Source organism: Dermacentor andersoni, chromosome 6, assembly GCF_023375885.2.
Source record: "Dermacentor andersoni chromosome 6, qqDerAnde1_hic_scaffold, whole genome shotgun sequence".
Lineage (NCBI taxonomy): Eukaryota > Metazoa > Arthropoda > Arachnida > Ixodida > Ixodidae > Dermacentor > Dermacentor andersoni.
Window position 1 is genome coordinate 90,892,562 of NC_092819.1, and position 24,801 is coordinate 90,917,362.

General features: G+C 43.7%; 1 protein-coding gene across 1 annotated transcript; it reads left to right on the plus strand.

Annotated features, from left to right (window-relative positions):
• The first annotated feature begins 45 nt into the window (after positions 1-45).
• LOC126522566 (uncharacterized) lies at positions 46-23,730 on the plus strand. The gene is made up of 7 exons (XM_050171336.3): positions 46-602; positions 3,080-3,180; positions 4,895-5,002; positions 6,833-7,026; positions 12,952-13,040; positions 20,751-20,900; positions 23,503-23,730. Exons 1-7 carry the CDS (start codon positions 375-377, stop codon positions 23,635-23,637), a joined length of 1,005 nt encoding a protein of 334 aa, XP_050027293.2. The 5' UTR covers positions 46-374; the 3' UTR covers positions 23,638-23,730.
• The last annotated feature ends 1,071 nt before the right edge of the window (positions 23,731-24,801 follow it).

Sequence of the window (24,801 nt, forward strand, 5' to 3'; positions counted from 1 at the left end):
CATAGTATTTTTCGTCGTTGCGCGCCTCATCGCAAAGCATGCACCGTCCCAGCCGCTCGTCCCACTCAACCGTATTCTAGTACACTCTAGTTCGGCGTTATGGTTAAGGCGATACCTTCGTTAAAATTTCGCCTTGATTTGAAAATGTCCTCCTCGTCGCCACATGTCCGCACAGTGGCCCGTCAGTGGCACGAGCGTTCGTGAAGCCCACTTCGCGGCGCCGGCAGCAGGCGGACTGGCGGTCGCCTCGTGCCGTGCTTGTGTTGTCACGACGCAAGCTCGAAGGGAGCGGTTCTACCGAAACCGTTGGAGCGACGTGGAAACGTGGTCGACGTGCTACCGTACGCGAAGACGAGATTTTCCCGAAACACGTCATGGCGACTTCACCGTCGTCTACACCTCGCCAGCAGAAGCGCAAACCTAAAGGCAAGAACAGCGCCGTCGAGCTGGCTCTAAAGCACGGCTACTCGCCGTCCAAGAAAGGCAAGACCAGAGCTGGCAACCAATCTGATAGTATCACATCGTCGACGGTGCCGCGTACCCAAACAGCATTTCCACGCAAACTGAAGTTCGCATCGAGCAACTGGAAAGCTCTCCAGGAGGTAAGTGCGTGCGTGTGTGTGTGTGTGTGTGTGCGCGCGTGAGTAGTTTGCTGTGTCGCACGTCAAATTTTCTTTAAATTTGTTCTGCAGCGTATGAACAAATGCGACTGAAAACATGGGTCCAGTTTAGACTTATGTAGGTAGTACTATAGCGCCGACAGCGGGCAAAGGCAGGAAAAGGAAATAACATTGTGCCTGTGCCTTGTCTTCTTTCTAACAGGACTGTATACGTTAAGCAAGAAACAGCCTGTCTACTTGTGTATTGCAGACACATTCAGTGCTCCTGCTTCATGCAGCACATCAGCCGCATATTTTCATGGAAAAGTGCAAAGCACAAAAGGCTTTCGTTTCTCAACAGAAAAAAAAAAATTAAGAAGCTATTAGGGGACATGAATCACCTCTGAAAAAGCCTACAAATAAGTGCACGTTTCAATACTGAGCACTGCATCCTGACATCTGTGACATCCTGGCATCATGCAATATCGCAGCAGTACTCTATAGTAGTGTGGATAGTTGGGCTAATTGGCTGGGATGACAAAACCCAAAGAAAAAGGACACATACAAACGTGCATTCACAACACAGTGACATAATTATCACAAGGAACGTGTTGCAGATCTATGTACTGCCTAGCGAGCGGAGTATCATGCTTCTGTGACTTAGTGGCCATGACACACTGCTTGTGCTTGCAACCAGAACATGGTATTTTGCATGCTGGTAGCACAAAAATACACCCATAACATGCGATTTGACGCAACCTTACATTCACAAGTTGTAGTTCTAGCATATGAAAGGTTATTCCAGGGAAAGCGTCGCAGGTAAAGAAATCAACTGCTCTGGGAAACGTGTGGATTGCGACTACTGTGACTATACTACTTGCATAGCTTCTGAAACCTTATCTGCTAAGTATAAAATGGAGTAGTTGAGAGACAGTGAACACAATTTGTGCAAAACTAGGAGACAAATGAGTGTTTTGATAATGTGATGTACCACGTTTAGATGATTTTCTTCCTGGACACACACTGCATATGTGAAAAGTTTCTTAATTGGTAGGTTATGCTTATGGTAAATCTCTGACACAGACACTTCTAGGTTCACACCAACTGGACTCTCTTCTAAACAATGTCACGGTTCTGGACTAGCTAATTGAACCCTTAGCCCATGCATCACTTCTATGTTGTTGTTATGCTCCCTAAGCACTATTTGAGGCAGCTGTATAGACATAGGTTGCTGAGCTTGAAATTGTGCATTCAAATAGGAGGCGCAGCAGTTCGCAGACATAATATGCCAGTGGACAACATAATGGTGCCAAAAGATGGAAAAGGAGCTGTGTCTGAACTGGAGCCAAAACAGGAGTTGTGACTGCGAAAGCTCGCACTCATTGTACGACATGAGAATTGGAAATTCACCACTGTTTACCATAGAAATCTGCATATTTCTACATAAGGAATTGGTGAAAGTACAGAAATGGGAATTGTTGCATGGGATTGTTGGTGCTTGATCACATGTTGCAGGAATAATATGCTAGAAATCTTAATCTAGGATCGGTGCGTCAGATGCACACGCCTACCATAGTCCCTGGACTTGGCACAATTCAATCATCTCTTATTGTGCACTATGCAATGCTTCCTTGCTGTCCATAAGTCTGTCAAAGTGGAAAGCTTAGATGATCACAATCTCTCTCTCTCACACACACACACACACTGCCTCACATCTCGCTGCGATGGATTCAACGATCTGCTTGTCAGCAACATGTGAACAGCAATGCCGATTACATCACTACATAAGTTGCCACAGTTAAGAAATAACAGAGTGCTGTGTCCTTTATCAAAAATTGTCAATTGCTTTTGCACTATCTCAATAGTAAGCAGAATTTCACGCTCGGGTGCGGATGGGGTCAGTTTTCTTTTTCTTGCATTTTTTCTGGCCTAAACTTTTCATAGTGATGGTATAGGAACCTCCTTAGCTGTCGACACTGTTCGAGAAGTGTTCTGTGATTCAGAACACGGTGTTTGCGAGGTTGACGAAGTCTTGCCATTTGCAAGAACAACGGGATTCTAAAGGAGCCTTCTGAAAAAATGGTCAAGCTGGTTCTCACGCAGTTCATAATTGCCTAAAATATGGCAACCAGCACATCTTTCAAGTGGTAATTACTATGCGGCTCACATGTTCTTGCTTTTGTGCATTAAGCATGATGGCAAGGAGTGCACTAACTGCACAGTTATGGTCATTTTAACACTGTGCTAGCCACCACATCTTGGACAATAATGCATTACTAGGAAAACCAGTGAGGAATTTTGAAAGGGTCTTTGTCACCCTGGGTGCTGGTGAGCTTCTCTCATAGTAGCTTTTTTTTTTTAATTAGGTGTGTGCTAGCGCAGTGGCATGTATTGTGCAATTCAGAAATGCTGTTCAGTTCACTCTTATGTCTGTGAACTGTACTCATATGTCTTTTTTGGGGGGGTTGGGGCACTTGTAGAAGCTTCAGGTTGCTCCCCAAAACAAGAATGGTGTGTCCGAGAAGGCAGCTAACAGAAAGAAAAATGCAGGCAAGGACTGCTCTGCATCGACACCAGTCAAGTAAGTGGTAACAGTGCTTTGTGCATAGTAACATATGAATTTACTACTGCTGCTGCCTCTATTACTAATACGTATTACTACTGCTGTTATCTCTTCTGCATCTACTGCTACTGCCACTACTGTTGCCAGTGCTATGCAGACTCATGAAGGAATGAGCAAGTAGAGCAAACATGTAGTGTAAAAAAAAAAATGGGGGCAGTGCATTACATACAACAGATCTCATTTTGTTCTGTGGCACTATAGACACACACACACTTGTAAGCACTTGTACATGCACTTTGTAAAACTTCCATCACAGTGCCTTATGGATCAACCTTTGAGTTAATTTAGTATGGTGATGTATTTTCTTTTTTCAGGCTGTATTTTACATTTATTTGGGAGAGAAAGGTTGGTTGTTATTCACAGAGAAAATGAGAAATGTTTCTCTGTTTGAATTTGGCTCCCAAGCTGCAGGGATGGTACATTAGTACAACATTACTAATTTAAAAATATTTTTGTACTTCCAGGTAGTTTTTATTCAGATGCAATTCTTAAAACTCACCAGGATGCATCATCGGTTCCTGTAGAATGCTGTGTATTCCTTGACTCTCACTTAACTAGTCCTAAGGAGTTGTTATACAAATCTCGTGATGTCATGAGCTGCTAACTTGCAAACTTCACGCTTGTGTTTAGTTGTTGCTTTTTTTCTGGCTTGCCAAGACTCTATTCACAGCAAGGCTGAGGTTTGTGGTACACCAGATATTTAATATTAACCAATGAAACCTAATGTGTTTTAGTGTCTCTTTAAGGCCCTGACTCGTACAAACCACCTCACCCTATTGCATTTGCTGCAGTAGCCCAGTGGCTGTTACATTGCACTGCTGAGCTTGAGGCTGCAGTTTCTATCCTGGATGCAGCGGCCGCATTTCAGTTGGGGTGCTTGGATTTAGACACACGCTAAAGAATCTCAGGTGGTCAAAATCAATCCGGAGTCACCTACTATGCATGCCTCAAAATTGGATTCTGCTTTCACCACATAAAACCCCAGAAATAAATATTTTTCTCATTGCACTTAGGGGTGTCTTTCAGTTAGTGATGGCTTTCCATTTTGCGAAATTGTGCTTTCCGTGCCCACAGCTTGTGTATAATTTTGTTTTTAAATCATTAAGCACGTCACTCATGCACACACTCCATTTTTGTTGAAGCATGCTGCCAGCAGCTTGTGTGTTATCACATCGTTGCTTTTCCTGATTATCTAGATCTGCTTTGACCTTTGTTCCCATTTACTGGCCTTGCCTCGTATCGGAATGTGCAATCTTAGTTTGATTTTAATGACCTTTCGCACACTCCAGCTCTTCCATTAGTACAATGTCCAGATTGCCTACACTCTGTCCTATTGTTGTTTCGTATGAAAATGAGATAAGATTCCTGAGCCTGGCAGTGTGATTAGGAAGTTGAGGGAGTTGATGCCTATTTATCTTTGTTCCTTTCTCACATTTTTTTTCCCCCTTGTATTCATGCACTTGTATGTGTAGCATTGCCAAAATGAAATCAGTTGCAGGTAGTGCACCGACCCATTTCTTTCTGTGCATTGTCCATGTAGTTTGCGTGTAGCATGTCCCGCCAAGTCGCCCAATGCCCGGATAGGCTTAAGTACATAAACTTAACTGTCTCCAGCTGTCTAGTTGCCGCATTACCTCTTATCTCACCGAATCATCTATTTACTTCATTCCAGGAAGGAGGAAGTCTGGTTCGATGGCGTCGACCCACTGCTGCTGGAACCTGAAAACATGCAAACTGCAGGCCAGGCCATTGGCCTGGAGAAAAAAGGCACCTACAACAAGTGAGTGTGGCCAAGTGACACCTACATTCACTGTATGCCTCGAATTTGTCTTCCTGCTCATCGACGCCTCCATTTTAAGTGTTTGACGAAGGTGTCACCCCAGGTTCGCTTACTGCAACTAGCAGTTGCTTCAGAAACACTCCCCCGGGGCTCCCGTGCCCTCAAGCTGACACAGGAAGTGCCTGCCTGCAAAATTATAGCTTAGGAATTTGTGGGGAGCACTGTTGAAGCAAAGCAACCGCTTTGTCAATGAGTTGATTGGCTGGTTGGTTCAACGTAGTAACGTTGGTTCAACGTTCCTGCAGCTGCGCTGGAAAAACAAGGACACAAACATAAAACTGACGCCACTGGCCACTGACGTCAGTGCTCGTGGCATCAGTTTTACGTTTATTGTGTCTGTGTCTTCCCTGCGCTGCTGCCTTAGTAAGCTTTGTCTAATAAGCAGCGTTCTCTGTTCAACAGAGTCAAGGAATTTAGTTGGAGTGAAGGCATGCATGTGGATACAAGAGTTAGTTGCAGTGCGATTGGCTTTGGCTTGACATTGTTGCTGAAGGGTTATTAATGAGAAAATGAGCGCTACTGACATTCTGTGGCTCGTTTATTGGATAACACTGAATTTTCACATTATTCTCACTTGTTTGCCATCTATACAGTCGACGTCCATTAATTTGACCTTGATGGGACCAGTGAATTGATCTAATTATCCAACCGGTGGAATTAAACAAGCAGAACAAAAACGTCAAAACACACCGCTGATTCACTTGATAGCATTTGCCTGAACCTAACATGCTCTCAAATCAAATGCGTGCCCACTTTCTATGTGTCCCAAAGTAGAAAAATAACATTAAAACAACTGTCAGCCCAAGCACTCCGTACAGATGGTTAACCATTGAAGCTGAAATGTGCGGCCCCGGTGTTTATCACTGGGTAAATCCCGACGGTCCAATAAAGTGTTTCTCAGTTATTGCTTACATCTTTGTGTTAATTAATTAATTAATTAATTAATGACGAATGTGGGATCACTGGCACAAGCACGTTCGCGCGGTAGTGCCGAGGGGCGCCAACGAGCCAACTGTGGAAGAAGACGAAGCTAGAGCCAATGCTGATGAGATTTTTTCTACACGCGGACATGATAGTGGGTAAAGTAGCCCTTAACAGCTTCACTGTAAAAATAACATTCAACCTTTTAAACAAAGTAGAAATGTGACTCCCACTTGATAAAATGGGCAAGAAAAAACGAGCAAGGGTTTAATATGTGTTCCACTATAGCTGCCAGTTTCCTAAAGTCGGCTTTGCTGCGTGGTCTTTTAAAGTCAGCTTTGTCAGAGCACATTATTGTTATTGGGTAACACATATGAACACTGTGCAGGCAGTTTTCGGCCCGATTTTCTTGAAAAAGAGAAGGCTCACATTAGAACTGGATAAATACCATAATCAGAGATTGTGAGCTACGGTTGTTGCTTGAAAATCTTCCTATGGCTGACTGGTCAAGTTTGGATTATCTGATGAAGGCCAGTTTTAGAATCTATATAATGAAAGTTTAGGCCCATATAAATGCATGGGCGCTGGCCAGGATCTTCGGCCGGGATCGAATTAACCGAAAATTCAAATTAGCCAAGTCATATTAACAGCACTCTATTATGTTTATTTTCTTGTTGTCTGCTACCACTAATGAGGTCTCTTTTCATATCAAAGGTCTTTACTGCATTGTGTTAAAGAAGTGTTTTATCTAGGCTGAAACAAGCATTATGTTGACATGCTAAATGGAATTGTAAACAGGACATCTATTCCTGAAGGGGCGTACCTTATATGACATTGGCCTTGTTGCAGGCCTACTCGAGTGGTGGCCATGGATTGTGAGATGGTGGGCGTTGGTCACGAGGGCAAGGACTCCGTGCTGGCACGTGTCTCACTAGTCAATGTCATGGGCCATGTGATCTACGACAAGTTTGTCAAGCCCACAGAGGAAGTGGTCGACTACCGGACCGCAGTGAGTGGGGTGCGACCAAGTGATTTGGAGAAAGGCAAGTTCATTGCACCTTCTAGCAAGGATGGGGAACGGCTGCAAGCTATTCAGACGTAGTAGCATTGAATTCTGCTCAGTTTTGCAAAGTGTAGTCCCACGTTGGCACTAGGTCGATTTTAATCTGCTTGTAACAAGGGAAGCAGAGCAGTTTGCAACTCTGACAACAGCAACAAAAGGGTGTTAACTTGTGGCTAAGCTTGATGTGAAGCAGACACATTTTTTAATGCGCAGCATGTAGGAGGATAAGTCCACAACACGCTGCTCTTACCGTTTCCTATAATTCTCTGGGTATCCCGTCCACTTTTGTGCTTGCTAAGAAATGTCAGGTAAAGTCAAATCCAGTTGGATGTCATTGTCTGTCTTGTGTGTCCCTTCTGTCATCATCACTAAAGTTGTGCTTTGTTTCTTCCAAGTATGAACCAGCTGGCCTAGCAACACACATTGTTGTGCTAATGCTAAGGGCCTGGGTGTGGGTTTGTACAGCCATTCATAGGCAAGGATGAGTTTTTTGCTTTCTTTTTTTTTTATTCCTCAAAGGTTCCAATAAGACATTACACAAGGTGTGGGCACATAAAGGGTTGGAATGATGAAGACAATGTTACAGCTACGTGTCAAAACACTGTGTGGAAGACCTAAAGCATGCAGTACGTAATCAAGAAGTACAGGATGCTTACGTAAATGTCTTGGAAAGTATCTAGAGATTCCACAGCTACCTTAATTCTCCACAAGAAAAGTAGGAAGATACCTATAAAGAAAGGGGTCAGGCAAGGAGATGCAATCTCTCCAATGCTATTCACTGCATGCTTGGAAGAAGTGTTCAAGCTATTAAAGTGGGAAAGCTTAGGAGTAAGGATCAATGGCGAATATCTTAGCAACCTTCGATTTGCAGATGACATTGTCCTGTTCAGCAACACTGGGGATGAGTTACAACAAATGATTGAGGTCCTAGAGAGAGTGTAAGAGTGGGGTTGGAAGATTAATATGCAGAAGACAAAGCTAATGATCAATAGCCAGGCAAGGGAACAAGAGTTCAGGATTGCCAGTCAGCCTCTAGAGCCTGTGAAGGAGTATGTTTACCTAGGTCACTTACTCACAGGGGACCCTAATCATGAGAAGGAAATTTACAGAATAAAAATGGGTTGGAGCGCATTTGGCAGACATTGTCATATCCTTACTGGAAGCTTACGATTATCGTTGAAAAGAAAGGTGTACAATCAATGCATTCTACCGGTGCTAACATATGGGGTAGAAACTTGGAGACTGAAGAAGCTCGAAAACGGACCGTGCAAAGAGCGATGGAACAAAGAATGTTAGGCATAATGTTAAGAGACGGGAAGAGAGCGGTGCGATAAGAGAGCAAACAGGGATAGCCGATATTCTAATTGACATTAAGAGAAAGAAATGGAGCTGGGCAGGTCATGTAATTCATAGGTTAGATAACCGTTGGACCATTAGGGTTACAGAATGGGTGCCAAGAGAAGGGAAGCACAGCCGAGGACGGCAGAAGACTGGGTGGGGTGATGAAATTAAGAAATTCCCAGGCGATAGTTGGAATTGGCTGGCGCAGGACAGAGGTAATTGGAAATTGCATGGAGAGGCCTTTGTTCTGCAGTTGACATAAAATAGTCTGATGATTGCTAATGAGCGCGGTTGGTCTCAAAAGGCCATTCCAGTCTCAGCAGTTCGAACAAAAAATGACTGCAAGAGCATTGTGGTGTGGGCTTGTGGTGGGGTTACGATGTCCAGATGGCCTGTGTGACGAACACAGTGCACTAGTTTGATCAGCTGACAGTGATATGAAAAAAAACAAAAAAAAAACACTGTGATGGAGGCAGAGTGAGAAATGTGGTGATGAGAGGCAAGAGTCGAGAGCTCCAGTTTAGATTTCAGGAATAGCAGAGTGTCTACCAACCGTGAAAACCGGGAATTCTCAGAGATTTTAGATAGTCTGGAAATACTCAGGGAAAACTCGGGGAATTTGTTCTTCTATCAGGGAAAAATAACGTAGCTGTAATTTAATTGAAAGGGAACAAAAGTCGCGCTAATGCTGGCTCGAGTAACAGAGTAGTAGTAACGAATCGTCTTTGACGTCGTGTTGTCCACTGGAGGAGTTGTCAGTGTTCAGTCAATGACTGATTTTTCGGACAGCCGATTTTTGGGACATGCTCAGTAATTCAGATGGCTTCGCGCCACCAGCACGTGCCCTATAGAGCCAATGTTTAAGAACGTCTGAAATTTCGGACGCAAGAACTCTTCGCCATCCGATTTTCTAACTTTTTGCCGTGACCACAGGTCCAAAACGGCATTAAACAAAGCCACCAACGCCGCCATTTTGATTATCTCGCAGCCTCGAACCGGCACTCTCGAACGCCGGTTCAAGGTGTAGCTACCACCACCGCAGCAATGCTAGGCCTAGCTGCCTGAACGTTCGCTATTAAAGGGACACTAAAGGCAAATATTAAGTCAAGCTAATGTGATAGATTAGTGCTTGAGAATCTCTAAGGTGTCAATATTATCGCAAACAGGGCCTTAATAATTGAGAAACTGAGGTAAATGCAGGACATGATTAGAGACTCCCCCAGGACATTCAAGCACTTGCCCGATGACAAAAGCACTCCTCAGTTAAATTCTATCACTAGTACTCAACCACTCGTTGCAAAAAACATTATTGTATTGTATTATAAGATGAAATAAAATGCTACTTGTCCATTTCTGTTTCATTTTTAGAAAAAAGAACTCATTGAAATTACCCTTGACTCTCGTCGAAAGGTTTCGTTTTTGCTCGACTCTACACCGCCCACGCTTTCGCGTTTCAGCAGTTTCGTTATCGCGTAGTGCTGCGCTGATTTTGCTGGCTTGCAAAACTCGTACAAACTGCAAGTAGCAGAGAATTCAACTTCCATGTTATGTCACGGGATGCCCGAATGGGCTACTCCACTCAACGAAAGAGCAGCTGCAGCGGCGAATCCACCGCTCTGTCTTGGCTTGGTGGCGCCGTCTGTCGGGCGCCGTTTTACTCACCGAAGGTAGCAAAGTGTGGTGATGGTGTATGCAATGTCACCCCTCCTCCGGTTGGGTGGCGGGAGACTTGAATTTCAAAAAAAGTTCTCGGGCTCTTCAGATGCTATATTCTCGTAAACTAAGTTCTTTCTTGGCACGAAACAAGCATTGCGAGGTTTCTGGAATGATATTTAAACAGTCCATGTCAACCTATTATTTGCCTCTAATGTCCCTTTAAGCTTCTTGCCGTTCGGTCCCCGTGTTTTTCATTGAAAGAATTCGCCGCTGTCAGCAATGGCATCGACTCTGCTTTTGTAATCCTCAGGACTGACTTCGAAGCTCGGAAAGCACGACGTGTTGCATAATGCCGGTTCCCAAAAGTCAGCTTTGCCTCGATACAGAAATGTTACGCGGTGAAGCATACGCGAAGTATAGCGGCAAAGCCTAACAAGCGTGGCAAGGGGCAATTGTCACGGGACACAGTATGTATTCCTTAATTATACACGTGTGCAACTGCCGTCTTCTGTCACAGTATGAGCACCGATATACCTAATAAGTGTGCTGTCAGGCCTTCAGAGCTTTTTCGGACATGCCTGTGGTGATTTGAGCCCTTAAGGGCAGTAAAAGACATGCATTCATTTTTTCGGACTGCCCAATTTTCCGAACATTTTCGCGGCCTCTAGGGAGCCTGAAAAATCGAATGTTGACTGTACTGCTGACCAAAAGGATGCTTCAAACCGTCCGTGGAGCGAACACTGCGGAAGGAGGAGGACGAGAACAGAAAGGACCGACGCATTGAGAAATGAATGGGAAAGGAAGTGTGCCGCATCTTCCTTGAAGGAGCTTGAGCTTAAGAAACAATGTTGGCTGACGCCGAAATACAGGTGTCCCTCATCCAAACCAAAATAAGCTCTTTAATGCAGTGAAATGCAACACTGACGCATTATGCGCAGGCTGAGAGTATGTGGGGACAGTTGAGGTTGGCTTACCAGCTATTTAGAGAGAACCTCATTTGTGACAAAGTTGGGCCTCATGCCAATGAGCTTGCCATCAGTTGACAGAAATACCTCATATTCGAATAGATTTGCTTCTTTATTAATCTCTTATTCATATTTGAAAATGTTCGACTCAATTTGCAATGGGCGTTACTATTCTTTTTAACATAGTCACTCATCAGCACTTTCCCTCGCCGTCCCTTTTCCCCAGTGTAGAGTAGCAGGCCAGAGCATGTTATAGCTCAGGCCGACCTCTCTGCCTTTCTGCAAATAAACCTCTCTCTCTCTCTCTCTTATTCGCTGTGCATTTTACTAGCCTCTCCCTTACGTTTTCGTTTTGAATAAAATAGACACTACGCCTTCTATTCAAACTGGGTAAAGTTATTTTTCTTCTGCTTCTCTCTCTCTCTCTCCTTTTTTTCTTTTTTTTTAATGCTTACTAGAGAGTGACAGCATCGGACGACATGGCGTCATTCCATCTTGTCATAAAACAATGTTCTCAGGTGATTTTGCAATGACACTTGGGGAAAACCTGAAAAATTTGGGGAATTCGGAAATGTCGACTTGGTAGACACCCTGAATAGGTGCTGGTGAGTTGAGATATCTAGTAAAAAGTAAAATATTTCGAAACCACTGGTAAATGAAAACAGTTGACCTCCCACAATGGCTCAGTGATTATGGTGTTGCAATGCTGAGCAGGTGATCGAGCTGGAACTGAACTGAAAACTGGGAAAAAGTTTCACTTTTGCTCGAACTGAGCTGGACTGTTACGATTTTTTTCACTCCAGTGCAAAACGAAAAGGAAAAAAAAATGGCTGTGGCTTAGCTAAGGTTAAGCCCAGGATGCGAAGCATACTAGCCTTTATTTTAGTTGTTGAACCACTGTTTAGCCTGGTGAACTGCTGTTGCTTGGCTATATTTGGTTCGGCTAGACGAAGAAACAACTCATGCGTTACTCTGCTTCGCCTTCAAGAGTGGAACGCGACAGCGTTCCCGTCGACCCGCCAAGGGGTGTAAGACAATGGGCTACGGCGCAGCGACTACGCGCCCCGCATTGGACGCGGTGAGCGTCGAGCAACGCAGCGTTCGGCGCAGCAACGAAATGTGCGCCTGAGCAAGCAACGCACGCCTGAGCCTTAGAAACAGCTCGTTTCTAAGGCAACACCGCATTCACTAGAGGCGCTTTTGTACCGCTTTGAAGCATCGTACTCGTGGCTCAGTGGTAGCGTCTCCGTGTCACACTCCGGAGACCCTGGTTCGATTCCCACCCAGCCCATCTTGCAAGAGTTGAGCCAAAGCCACCTAGAAAAAAGCGCAGCTGCTTATATACCGCCGCGACGCCGCGAGCGACGGCGCGAGTTGGAGCCCCGTTTCTCCTCTGTCGTGACGTCACGGTGTCACGTGGTCAGCCTTGAAGGCGACGCCGCAAGCGACGGCGCGAGTTGGAGCCTCGTTTCTCCTCTGTCGTGGCGTCACGGTGTCACGTGGTATGGCATGGGGTCACTAAAGGTCATTGAAGGCGACACCGCCGCGCCTGAGGAGCTGGGTTGAGCTCTAGTAATATGCTTCGCATAAAAATAACTGTTTTTGGTTCAGGTTGGCCACCTTTTCTGGAGCATTTCATCCATGCATTGCCTACACTTGTGGCTCAACTTTGTCACCTCATTTGTAAATACACATCTCCTGTGATTTTAAAAGTAGTAGCACTGTTAGTATGGCTTTCAGCGTATTGCATCAGGAGGCAGACTAGGTGTTGTGTTAACGTAAGAATATTTGCATTGCATCTGTCGCGCGGACTCGCCAGCTGTTTGAATAAGGATTCAAGTGTTCCATTTCATATTGATGGAGTGTTTTTGCTGGCCCTTAACAGTTGTAAGGCATCTCTGCTCAGGTCTAATTGAAGCTTGATTTGCTTGGTTCCTTTGCAGCTGAGGATTTCAGTAAAGTCCAGAAGGAAGTGAGTGAAATACTGAATGGTCGCATCCTTGTTGGCCATGCCGTGCACCATGACTTAAAGGTGGGGCATTGCAGTTTGTTCTTACATAAGAAGCTCAAGCACTGCTTTTCATGCAAACTGAACTGAAGTGTTTAATGTGCACTTTGTGTCTACACTGCCTTTATATGCGTCTATATGGCCATTCATAGGCTATAGCGTAGAACTGTCTAAGTTGCTGCTACCTCCGTAGTTTGTTCAGTGAACTGCTTGGAGGTTGTCTAGATGTTTCTAATCCCTTGTAGCAGTTATAAAGCTCTAACCATAGCAATAAAGAATTCTAGTTTGAAAGTATTTCTTTCAACTTTATATTGTTCTTAACTTGGTTGGTTTCAAATATGTTTCACATTGTAATCAGTGTCATTGCAGTGAAGGTAATGCCAAAGGGCGTTAACTGGTGGCTCCTAGGTTATGCTACTCAAAAGCTATTCTAAAGTGGCAACCACATGCACGTGATATCCAAGCGATAAGCGATGCGACAAGCAGGCGCTGTTGCATTGCAGCGTGGAGCAACCACAGGCATGTGACATTGTGGAAAAATGTATCCACAAATTTACGTTGCTGTCTGAATAAATACATCTGTGCACCCATAAAGAAATCGCAAACATAGTACAAGATCAATGTTTTAACAAAGGCGTATTGGTGCTAGCTTCGTCAGTGAAAATCAGTTCCAAGCCGCCAGCGGAAAATGCTGTAGTGCCATCTGGTGAAGAAAACTCAAAACACTATCGCGGCTCTCGGTGGCGTCTCAGGCCTAGCAGCGTCAAAACAAACAACTGTTCTCATAATAACTACAAAAGAACGCTGATACTTTGTTCTGAGCCTGAGATGAGAAAAAGCAATGGCTGATTTAACATTTTTTTTTTTTTTTTGTGACGGCAGAAAGCGAATTGCAAGAACGAATTTAGATTGAAGTGGGCGGACTGGTTGCTCCCATGTTGTTGCGCAATCATGCTGTTGCTGTGCAGACATCAGGGTGACAAGCGAAATTTTCTGGTTGGCCAAAAAAATTGTGCAGATCCCACACACTGTGGGAATCGATGTAAGCGAAGCTTTCTGTGCTGGATGCTTTGATTGATGATAATTAGCGGTGATGTTTACAGTTAAGATTAATTTCTTTGACGTTTAGTCTAACACAAGAGTGGCGAGTTGATGTTAAATGTTACCTTGCAGGCACCAGTGCTGTTTGTCTGTGTAGTACACAGAACACGCAGGGAGAGGTGTTTGCTTGAGGCATTGTTTTGTGCCATCTTTCATAACTTCTGAGAGGGTTGAACTTAGTCATTGCCTGACATGGCACATCGCATTTTGGCAGAAGTATTAAACTTGAATTGGATTATGGAGCTCTACGTGCCAAAACCACAATTGGATTATGAGGCACGCCATAGTGCCGGACTCCGGATTGATTTTGACACTGCAATGTTGTTTAACGTGTCCCAAAATCTAAGTGCAGGTGCGTTTTCTATTTCGCCCCCGTTGAAATGCAGCTGCCATAGTTGGGATCAAATCCACAGCCTCTAGCAATGCCATAGCCGCAAAGCTACCACAGCGGGCACAGAAGTGTTAATTTGATGCAACGGCCGCTTCCGTAGTGGCGCCTGTACCCTGCGGTGCGTTTTAATTAATGCGGCTCTGCTTCTGCATGCCCTGCGTAGTTTTTCCGCTTGACAAATTTGCATGGTGTTTATTTTTCAAAAATAGCAGCAACGTACCGTACCGTGTCTTGGAAGTTAAGCTTATCCAGTTTCCCCGCAACTGCTGTCATATAGTAGTAGGGTTTCCTTGCCTTCTCACGTCACCTTCATACCCCCCCCCCCCCCCCTTGTATGGTAACTGCCGCTTCTCCTCCCTCCTCTCTATAGTTCTATCTACGTCCCCTCTGGACTCGCACGTTAGTAGAAGGGGAAGCGCTGCAGTTCCTGCAGTGCTTCTGAGGAAAGTCACTGATAATTACTGCTGTAAAGAGGCTAAAGTGGCAACAGCCAGAGAGCTCCGAGGGTATTGTGCACATTCGATGTGGTGGGGTGAAAACGAGTTTTTAACCTCGCCTTTCCTCTCGAACTCACCCCTGTTATGTATACACATGCTCTGAACCACCCCTCCAGCCTCCTCCGACACATTGTGCCTGACAGTAGCAATCACAGCAGCAGCAGCAGTGGGAAAGTCAGAGGAAGAGGCAAAGAAAGCTTCGCTTTAAAACCGGGGACGCGACAAGTGACAGCAACGGATTGCCCTCCACGACAGCAAAATCTGTCGCTCGTCACCGTCGCACGAAAATCATGTGCGTGAGCCTTAACAGTGCGTGTGTCCATCTCATAAACAATGCAGCTATACTACAGTGAACTAGAGGGCACATTGATGGCTCTTTTAATTGCTCTGGTAGTGAGTGCTGCAAAGGTTCTGTGAATCAGCAGTTAGGTAAGTTCTACTATGAGCTTAAACAAGCTCTATTGATGATGGTGATGAAGGCATATTATTAGTATTACTGAGACCCACTTGTTCCTGTAATGCAGCTTTAAAGGGGCTCTGAAACACTTTTTTTTGAACATAGTAAGAAAACATTGCCCATCTGTCGTGGAGGCTGCAGTAAACAAGAGAGCTAAATATTACTGCACTGCATGCAGCTGGGAACTTGCAATCCCACGTCAAAAACGGTGAAAAATTGCTTGCTCTCGCTTCCGAAATGCCGTCATGCAGCATCATCAATAGCAGCTGGCCCACCAATGCCATTGGCTGATTTCGTGATCACAAGGGCATTCTCAGTACTTCATAATTGCCAATTTTGAGTTAAATAAATGAAATATATATAGATATATGTCTGCAATCTCAAAAAGACAGAAAAAATCATTTCACCTTCGCACTGCGCATAGCTGTGTTAGCTGCATGTGGCCTTAGAGGTGGCATTGGTGTGCTGTGTAGCGTAGTCAACCGTGGCTGACCACCACAGGATGCCGTGACACTCGAACTCCACCGTGTAGCTTCCAGCATTCTAGCGTAGAGGAAAAGAAAGAGAATGCCAGGTATCACTGCAATAGCTTCACTTATAGATGAAGGACATGAAAAAAAAAATTTAGCGGCATGAGATTTGTGAGACAGCGTCCTTTAATAGCGAGGCCATTCTGTGATGAGTTCAAGAAGTGTTTCATAACACTTTTAAAGCTGTCTCGAACAACTTTCGTAGTACCTCCAGAGAGCTCTGAGATAACCAGTCGAATGTTCCATTACTATTCTGCAAATATACATTGTTTAAAGGCAGTTAAAAAAAAATGAATAGTAAGAATCACTAAACCAGAATCTTAGTGCCAGGTTAGCAGCGGAAACCGTTTCCCCACTGGCCTTTGAGCAAGGATGCATAAGGTTATTATAGCAAGGAGGTAACTGTAGCAACAAGTCATGGCAGCAAGCCATAAGAACGATTTACTGCTAAGTCCAGGTTGTCAAATCGCTTCAGCTGTCAGCCCTTCCTGATCTGAATGTTTTTTAATGCAGTGAAAGGTTTATGTGCATCTAAGTGGCAAAAAGTTAGGGAAAAGTCAAGAGAAAAAACCCCACTGGAGCTCATAGTAGTGAATCGAAGGTTTTTCTCATGAACTACCAAAATTTTGTGTTTGCAAGCAGCATGTGGTTCTCTAGATCTCTTAATTCACGTGAAATCATAAAGACTTGAAATATGGCCGTAGATTATTTGAAGATTATTTTTGTTATCCAAGGCAGGTTATTTACATTATGCAGCTGGATCCAAAAATAGAGCACAGAGGCCTAATGTCAGTGTGATGCAACACATAAACATTTGTGAAATTTCAGGGAGAGCCATAATTATCTGTGGCACAGAGTTGACAGATAATCTACTGTTTGTCATATGAAACGACAGATGATTTGACTGAAAAGGTGGTTAACGGCGTTTTCAGCGAGACCCTAGATGTGACTGTTAATTCGTTCGAATGGATTCACAGGATAGGCCGCAAGCAACTCAACAAACGCCATCCCGTGATAATAAAACTGATGGACCACCGTGAAAAGATGGCCATTCTGAAAAATTGTCGCAAGCTGAAAGGGAAAGATGTCTTGATTTTGGAAGATTTCTCAGCCCCAACCAGACTGAAACGTCAGAAACTCTGGCAGAGCACCTCAGAATTAAGAAAAGCAAGCAGCAAAGCCCAGTTGGTCTACGACAAAATTAAAGTTAATGACGAACTGTTCGAATGGGATGCTACAGAAAATAAAAGGGTTCCTGTTAGAAAGCCTGACGTCAGCAAGAAGCAGTGAACTGAAACTGGCAATAAACAACCATTTTGTTGCCTGAACCTTAATGCCCGTAGCATTATGAATAAGTCCGAAGAAATAGAAAGCATCATTCTGACGTACAAACCACATTTAATAATAATAACCGAGACTTGGCTGCACAGCGAAATCAGCGACGATGAGGTAACGCCACCGGGCTATCAAATTCACCACACGGATAGGGATTCCGGAGGCGGTGGTGTCACAATTATCTTTCAAGAAATGCTACACGTGGAGAAGCTTCCTGGCGTACCTGGTATCGAGAACGTAATCTTAAAAGTCTTTCTTGATGACCTTAGTCTCGTAGTAGCAGGATTTTACAGGCCGCCTAACTCAGGTAATTCCTTTTTTGTGAAACTTAATTAATTTTTATGCGCTAGCAAAAGTTATTCTTGGAATTTGATTCTCGGTGGCGATTTTAACGTACCGTCCATAAACTGGAGCAGTAAATTCCCAGACCTCTTATGCAGTACTGCCGAGCCTTTTGTTGATATTATTCTTTTCCATGACCTAACACAATTAGTTACTGAACCAACACGGATACAAGGGGAAACCATGTCTATTTTAGATCTTTTTCTTGTCAGCAATAGCATGCTTAATCGCAGCCCGAAAACGTATGTTCTTGACGGTATATCTGATCATAAGATGGTAAGTTTATATGTAGATTTTAATTGTATAAAGAAAATCAAGAAACAGGCATCTATGGTACCAATTTTTGCGCGTTTTTATGATGTGAGTGTATTGGGACCAGCTTGATATCTCGTTTTCACAATTTGTTGTCCTCTCTGAGTCTGGGGAAATTTCCGTTGATGATTTGCGGCTTTACTTCAAAAACCTTGTTTTAAGGTGCATACAAGATTTCGTGCCATTCTGAGTGAAGTGTGTGCAACGCTCAAACCCATGGATGACTAAAGACATTGTATGCTTGGGACGAAAGACGAAAAAGATCTGAAAGAAACTTCGTCGTAGTCCCTCCGAAGATACCGCGCAAAAACTTTCCGACATGCGCAGACAGTTAAAACACACTATCAAAAATGCTAAGTTACATTATCACAGTGTAACTATGAAAAACTTTCTTCTTTCGTCCCCGGCAAAATTTTGGCGTCATTTCAAACAAAAGAAGAGTACAATATCGAATCTATGTATTGTTGGTAGAACTGTTACGGATCCATTGGCCATTGCGAGTTTATTCAATGATTACTTCTGTTCAGTGTTCACGAAAGATGACGGCAATCAGCCACACTTTACACTACCTCACGAATGCCCTGCTATAGGTGACGTATCAATAACTGAGGAAGGCATTTTTTCGCTTCTTTTGAAAGTGCACAGCAAAAAATCCCCTGGAATAGACGGAGTACCGAATGCCTTCCTCATTAGGTATGCCGAATGGTGCTCGAAATATTTAACCATAATATTTAAAGAATCCTTATGGCGAGCGAAACTTCCACATGATTGGAAGTATGGAAGAATCGTCCCCGTTCCTAAATCGTAAAATCCATCACATGTTGCGATATACCGGCCGATCTCCATTTTATGCACGTGTGAAGACACTTGAACATGTCATTTTTAAACATATATCGGAGTTTCTTGAAAATAACAACGTCATCGATTCCAGACAGCATGGTTTTCGCAAGAACCTGTCAACGGTAACACAACTGCTCGAAACCGTTCATGATTTTGCCGCATCATTAGATAAGCAAAGCCAGGTAGACATTATATTCTTAGATTTCGAGAAAGCCTTTGATCGCGTGTCCCATCCTAAACTGCTTATCAAAATGAAATCAATGTTCAAGAACACTACATTAATATCCTGGATGGAAGCATATCTTTCATTGCGACAGCAGAGTGTTTCCATCGACAGCATTAGTTCCAGTCCGGCCCCAGTTTTGTCAGGCATACCGCAGGGATCCATCCCGGGACCACTGTTCTTTTTAATTTTTATTAATGACATTACTCAAGACATACCAGTGAAAACTAAGTTGTTTGCTGACGATTGTACTATATTGTATAATGTAATTCAATGTCCGAATGACCAGGCTCTCCTAAATTCATCTCTATCTAAAATACACCATTGGTGTTCTGAGTGGCAAATGAAGGTAAATGAGAAGAAAACCGTATCAATGACAATAACAAGAAAACGGATTCCCCTAGACTTCCAATATTCAATAAATGGCCGCAGTCTTTCTTCAGTAGAGAGTTATAAATACTTGGGTGTCATGATCACGCCTGATCTCAGGTGGAACACACATATTAACTACATACAAAAAAAAAGGCCATGAAGAAGCTTGGGTATCTGAAACGTTCCCTACGTCAGTCGACAGAAGAAATAAAATTACTGGCATATAAAACATTAAGCCGATTCTTGAATATGCTTCCATCTTATGGGACCCATTTACTGAAATAAATATGAGAAAACTCGAAAGTGTCCAAAGAAAATCAATAAGATTCGTTTTTAATTCAGATAGCTGGCACACATCTCCGACTCAGCTGCTAGAAAAAGCTAATTTAGAAACACTTCAACTAAGACGTCATCGTGATAGGTTGAAATATATGCATTTAATATATCATGATAATTTGCATATGAATAAGGAATTGTACATTCAACAGGTGACTCGTCGTTCTACACGAGGAAGTCACTCGAAAAAAGTTAAAGAATGCGCCTGCAGAACCGATTGCTTCAGTAATTTATTTTTTCCTCGAACTATTCGAGAATGGAACCGTCTCAGTGCACACATTGTCGAGAAACCCACCATGCAGTCATTATTAAGTGCTTTATAATTCCATCAGCCTTCGATTTTCAGCAACACTTATCATCTCGCGACATATGCTATGGTTCTCCTGCAAAATGCTTCGATAAGTGATGAATTACAGCAGTTTGTCATATCGAGCGACGCACATGCGCAGCTTGAATGGTCCGTATTCTGATTTAATTTTTCGTTGTCAAGCACTCTGTCAAGATATCATTGTACAATTTTATATCTGTAGCACAGGTTTGTATGTAAGCGACGTGCAAACTATCGGTTTTTCGCTGCTTTTCAGTGCGTAGTGCGAGCCTTGTGTAATGTGTTCTTGTATTCTTATTTTTGATCATTTTTTCATATGTACTGTCCACTCCTGCCTACGGCCTTCTCTGAAGGCTAGCAGTATTTATCACATAAATAAATAAATACTAAGTAGCATTGCTGACACTCACATTTCTGAAGATAGCTTTGTTGGCTTTTCTCGATGTGGTATATTTCTTGTAAAACACTGCAATTCCTATAGGGATCACTGCACCAGACAGGATTACGGGCAGCCTTTAACATTCTGTGAGGGCCCTTTATGATTTTCTTAGTCCTGAAAAGAGTTTCTTAGATTCCAGGCATTCCGAAGTCTGGAAAGGAGCTGTACACTTGTCTTTCTCCTTTCACGTCCCTCTAATCTTTGTGCGTCATTGACAATGTGTTTGTGCAGGTGCTCTTTCTGTCCCATCCCAAGCGACGAATACGAGACACAAGCGCCTATCGCCCATTCCGGACCATGTTTGGCGGCCGAACGCCGTCTCTCAAGGCCCTCTCAGAGCGAATACTGGGAGTGAAGGTCCAGCAGGGAGAACACAGTTCGGTCAGTGCACTCTCCGACCCTTTCTCAGTGTCGTGAGAACTGAACCAAACTAGCAGCTGCTTCTGCAAATAACACTGGCCAAATGAAGTGTGGGTCGCTTTGTTGCAGATATAGCGATAGACTGCTTTTATACTTCAGATGGACTTTGGTGTGATGGGTCACTGTGGCGATAGTCGAAAGGCACTATGGTGCATGCACATCCTTTCTTGTGAAATGCTAGCAGTTCTAGATATTCTAGTTAAGATTAAGAGGAAGAACTGGAGTTTGGCAGGCAATGTAATGCCTAGGGTAGAGAACCAATGGTACTTTAGAGTTACAGGATGGGTTCCAAGGAGAAAGGGAAGCGCCAACAGGTTTCCTACAAAACCTACTGGAGGGAGCTGTGGCGCTAGTGTCTACGGGAGGTGCAAGTACAAGTCAAGTGCAAGTACAAGTCAAGTACAAGTGCAAGTCAGACAGCATGGGAAACTTTGTCCTTGCGGCTTCAAACAGATTTTTGACTTTGCAAACTGATCATTTTCAACAAAATAGTGCTTTACAAATGCAATGATTCAAAACTTGTGAATGTGTGCAGAGTGTGCTTGCCTTCTGCGTTTGGAAAAATATCATTGCTTCAAAATTTATGCTGTTAAAAGCGGATAAATCGTAGTATAGCGTAGGATAAAGCCATAAGAACTCCTGAAGTTAACAGGCATGTAGATCAGACAAATCCATGAATTAACCTCCATTCCTGTGGTAGCTGAAAAATCGCAGTACCCGTGTTCCCTCTAGGAATTTTAGTAGGAAACTCTTGGAAAGCGCAGTCTGGGATGGCTGAAAACTAGGTGGTGCAACAAAATTAGGAAATTTGCAGGCATAGAATGGGGTCAGCTGGCGCAAGACAGGCAGTTGAAGATCGCTGGGAGGGGCCTTTGTCATGCAATGGACAAAGACGGCTGATGACGATGTCTAGCTGTTCATATGATTTACATGGTTGAGGCATACAGATATGGTGTTAAAATAGGTTTAAGGCATTTAATCTTCAATTAAAGGCAGCTCCGAAGAGGACATCTAATAAAATAGATTGGTAGATGGTTCTTTCAAAACATGCTTTCTGACTGAAAATGGTTAGTGGAGAAAATGGAAGCAAAACTTCCTTTTGCAAATTCAATGACTAAGCCGCAGCATCTATAATGGCACTCTGACAACAGATTTCAAAGCATTTTCACGTTTGTTCCTTTGTTGCAGAGAAAATATCGGTGCAAGTTGCTAGTTCGAATCTTTGCTTATTTTCGAATGTAGTCATTTTCTGTATGAGCAAACAATTAAAGGGACACTGAAGGCAAATACCAAGTCAAGCTAAAGTGATTGATTAGTGCTTGAGAATCTCTAAGGCGTCAAATTATTGCGAATAGAGCCTCAATAATCGAGAAATTGAGGTAAATACAGGGACATGATTAGAGACTCCCCCGGGACATTCAAATACTTGCCCGATGACGGAAGCACTCCTCCGTTAAATTCTGTCGCTAGTACTCAACTACTTGTAGCAAAAAACATCGTCATATTGTATTATAAGTTGAAATAAAAGTACTACGTGTCCAGTTCCATTTCGTGTTTAAAAAAAAGAAATTGAAATTATCATTGACAACGGCACGGGCAGTCGAAAGGTTTCGTTTTCGCTCGACTCTGCACTGCCCACGCTTTCGCGTTTCAGTAATTTCCTGATCTTGTAGTGCTGCGCTGGTTTTGCTGGCCCGTGAAACTCGCCCTAACTGCAAGTGGCCGAGAATTCAACTTCCATGTGATGTCGCAGGATGCCCAAATGGTCTACACCACTTGACCAAAAAGCAGTTGCAGCCGCGAATCCGCCGCTCTGTCTTGGCTCGGTGCCGCCGTCTGTGGGTGCCATTTTACTCACCGATGGCAGCAAAGGGCGGTGATAGTGTGTGCAATGTCACCACTCCCCTGGTTGGGTGGCGGGATATTTGAATCTTGAAAAAAAGTATTCGGACCCTTCGGATACAATTTTCTCGTAAACTAAGCCTTTTCTTGGCACGAAATAAGTGTTGCGAGGTTTCTGGAAAGGTATTTGAACATTCCACGCCGACTTAGTATTTGCCTTTAGTGTCCCTTTAACTAGCACTGCCAAAATCTTACAGCTGTTGCGAGCACTTCAGTGCGAGCTTACCGCCAGTCGTTCATGTGCATTTTATTCATTACCATGGCAGCGGTTACAGTAAGAGCAGCCTTTCTATAATTCCAAAAGTGTAATGTGTCAATCTAGGTTAACTTGTTCGTTTAATGGCTCACTCTAGGACAAATTTGCATCCTTTGGGGCTTGTATTGTTCCCATATGATAATTGTAGTCTGTCTTCCTTTCGTCTACAGTATTTCCTTACCGCAGTGCTGCCAGTACTTTGCGGTCACGAATGGCATGCAGGTTTCTGTGTGACATAGTGTTTTTGACAGGAAAGTATTGGGCGCTCATTACTAAAGAAGCAATGTGCATGCTACATAGAGATGTTGTTAAGATTTTTTTAATGAGTGAAAGGCTGCTTGGAAAGTCTGTTAATCAGGCAGCATGTCAGGATAAAATAACAGCATGTAAACTTTTGCATCACAGGTGCAAGATGCGCAGGCTGCAATGCGATGCTACACCATGTACAGAAAGCAGTGGGAAGAGGACGTGCGGAACGGTCGACGGTGGTTCACCCAGCAGAAGCAGCTGCAGCAAGTGCAGCCGGAGTCGTCTGCATGAAGGGACCTCCCTTTGTACACTTTGTTTTTGTCACATGCGGGCTGGCAACCTATTTATGGCTGTGCAAATTAATATAACTTGTATTTCGTGATATATTCGTTTCTTGTTTCTTTTTTGTTTATTACTGCACACATGATTGACACGATTATTCTGCCACAACACAGGAACAGCATACCAACATGCTAATACAGTAGACGTCCATTAATTCAATTCCTACCGAAGCCCCTGGCCAGTGCCCATGCATGTGTATGGGCCCAAACATTCGTTATTTTGATTCTAAAATTGGCATTCGCCAGATAATTTGAACTTGACCAGTCAGCACGCACGTTCCCGACCCCTATGGTGAGTTCAGTGATGGCCCCTTTAGTGGCAGTGTCTGTCTCAGCGGAGCTTAGAGGACAGTGAGTGTGTTGAACACACATCTCTTCGAAAGCCCCAAATTTTGGCCTGTCTAGGAAGATCTTTAAGAAATAATGGCCTCTCACAATATCTCATTATGGTATTAATGCGCGCCTTTTGTTTTCCAAGGAAATCGGGCCAAAAATTGCCTGCACAATGCAATCGGATACAAAACCAACACCGCTTTAGCGGCGTTCGGACGTTCTACCACCCGTATTGTGGCGAAGCTGACTTTAGAAAACCGCCCACCATTTTTACTTTGTTTAGAAGAGTTAATGTAATTTACACATTCGTTTTCTATTTTGGATGCGTAGAAAGTGGGTGTGCTTTTGGTTCGGGGCATGTCAGACTCGGGCAAATACAGCCAAATTAATCAGCTGTGTGTTCTGGCATTTTTTCTGCACCAGCGAGCCGGAAAACTTGATCAATTTCATCGGTCCTGCCAGGGTTGAATTAACAGAAGTCGACTGTAATTAAATTGCCATACTGAGGCACAAAATGCTGCACCGACAACCTCTGAGGACATGTTCGACTGGGCACTAGCATAACCTGGTGAACCAGAGGGCCGCCAAGAGGCCACCATGCACCCACCAACAGTGCTAACATAGCTGTACAGCGAGCATCATGGTGAGCTCCTCTTCAGGAGCTCATCATGAGTGTGTCACACATCATCAGACGCACATCATCAAGTGTGTCTTCTCGCTAATGCAAATATACTGTATTGTCAGTGGCTGACTAAACTATCTTGGATATATTGAATTATAC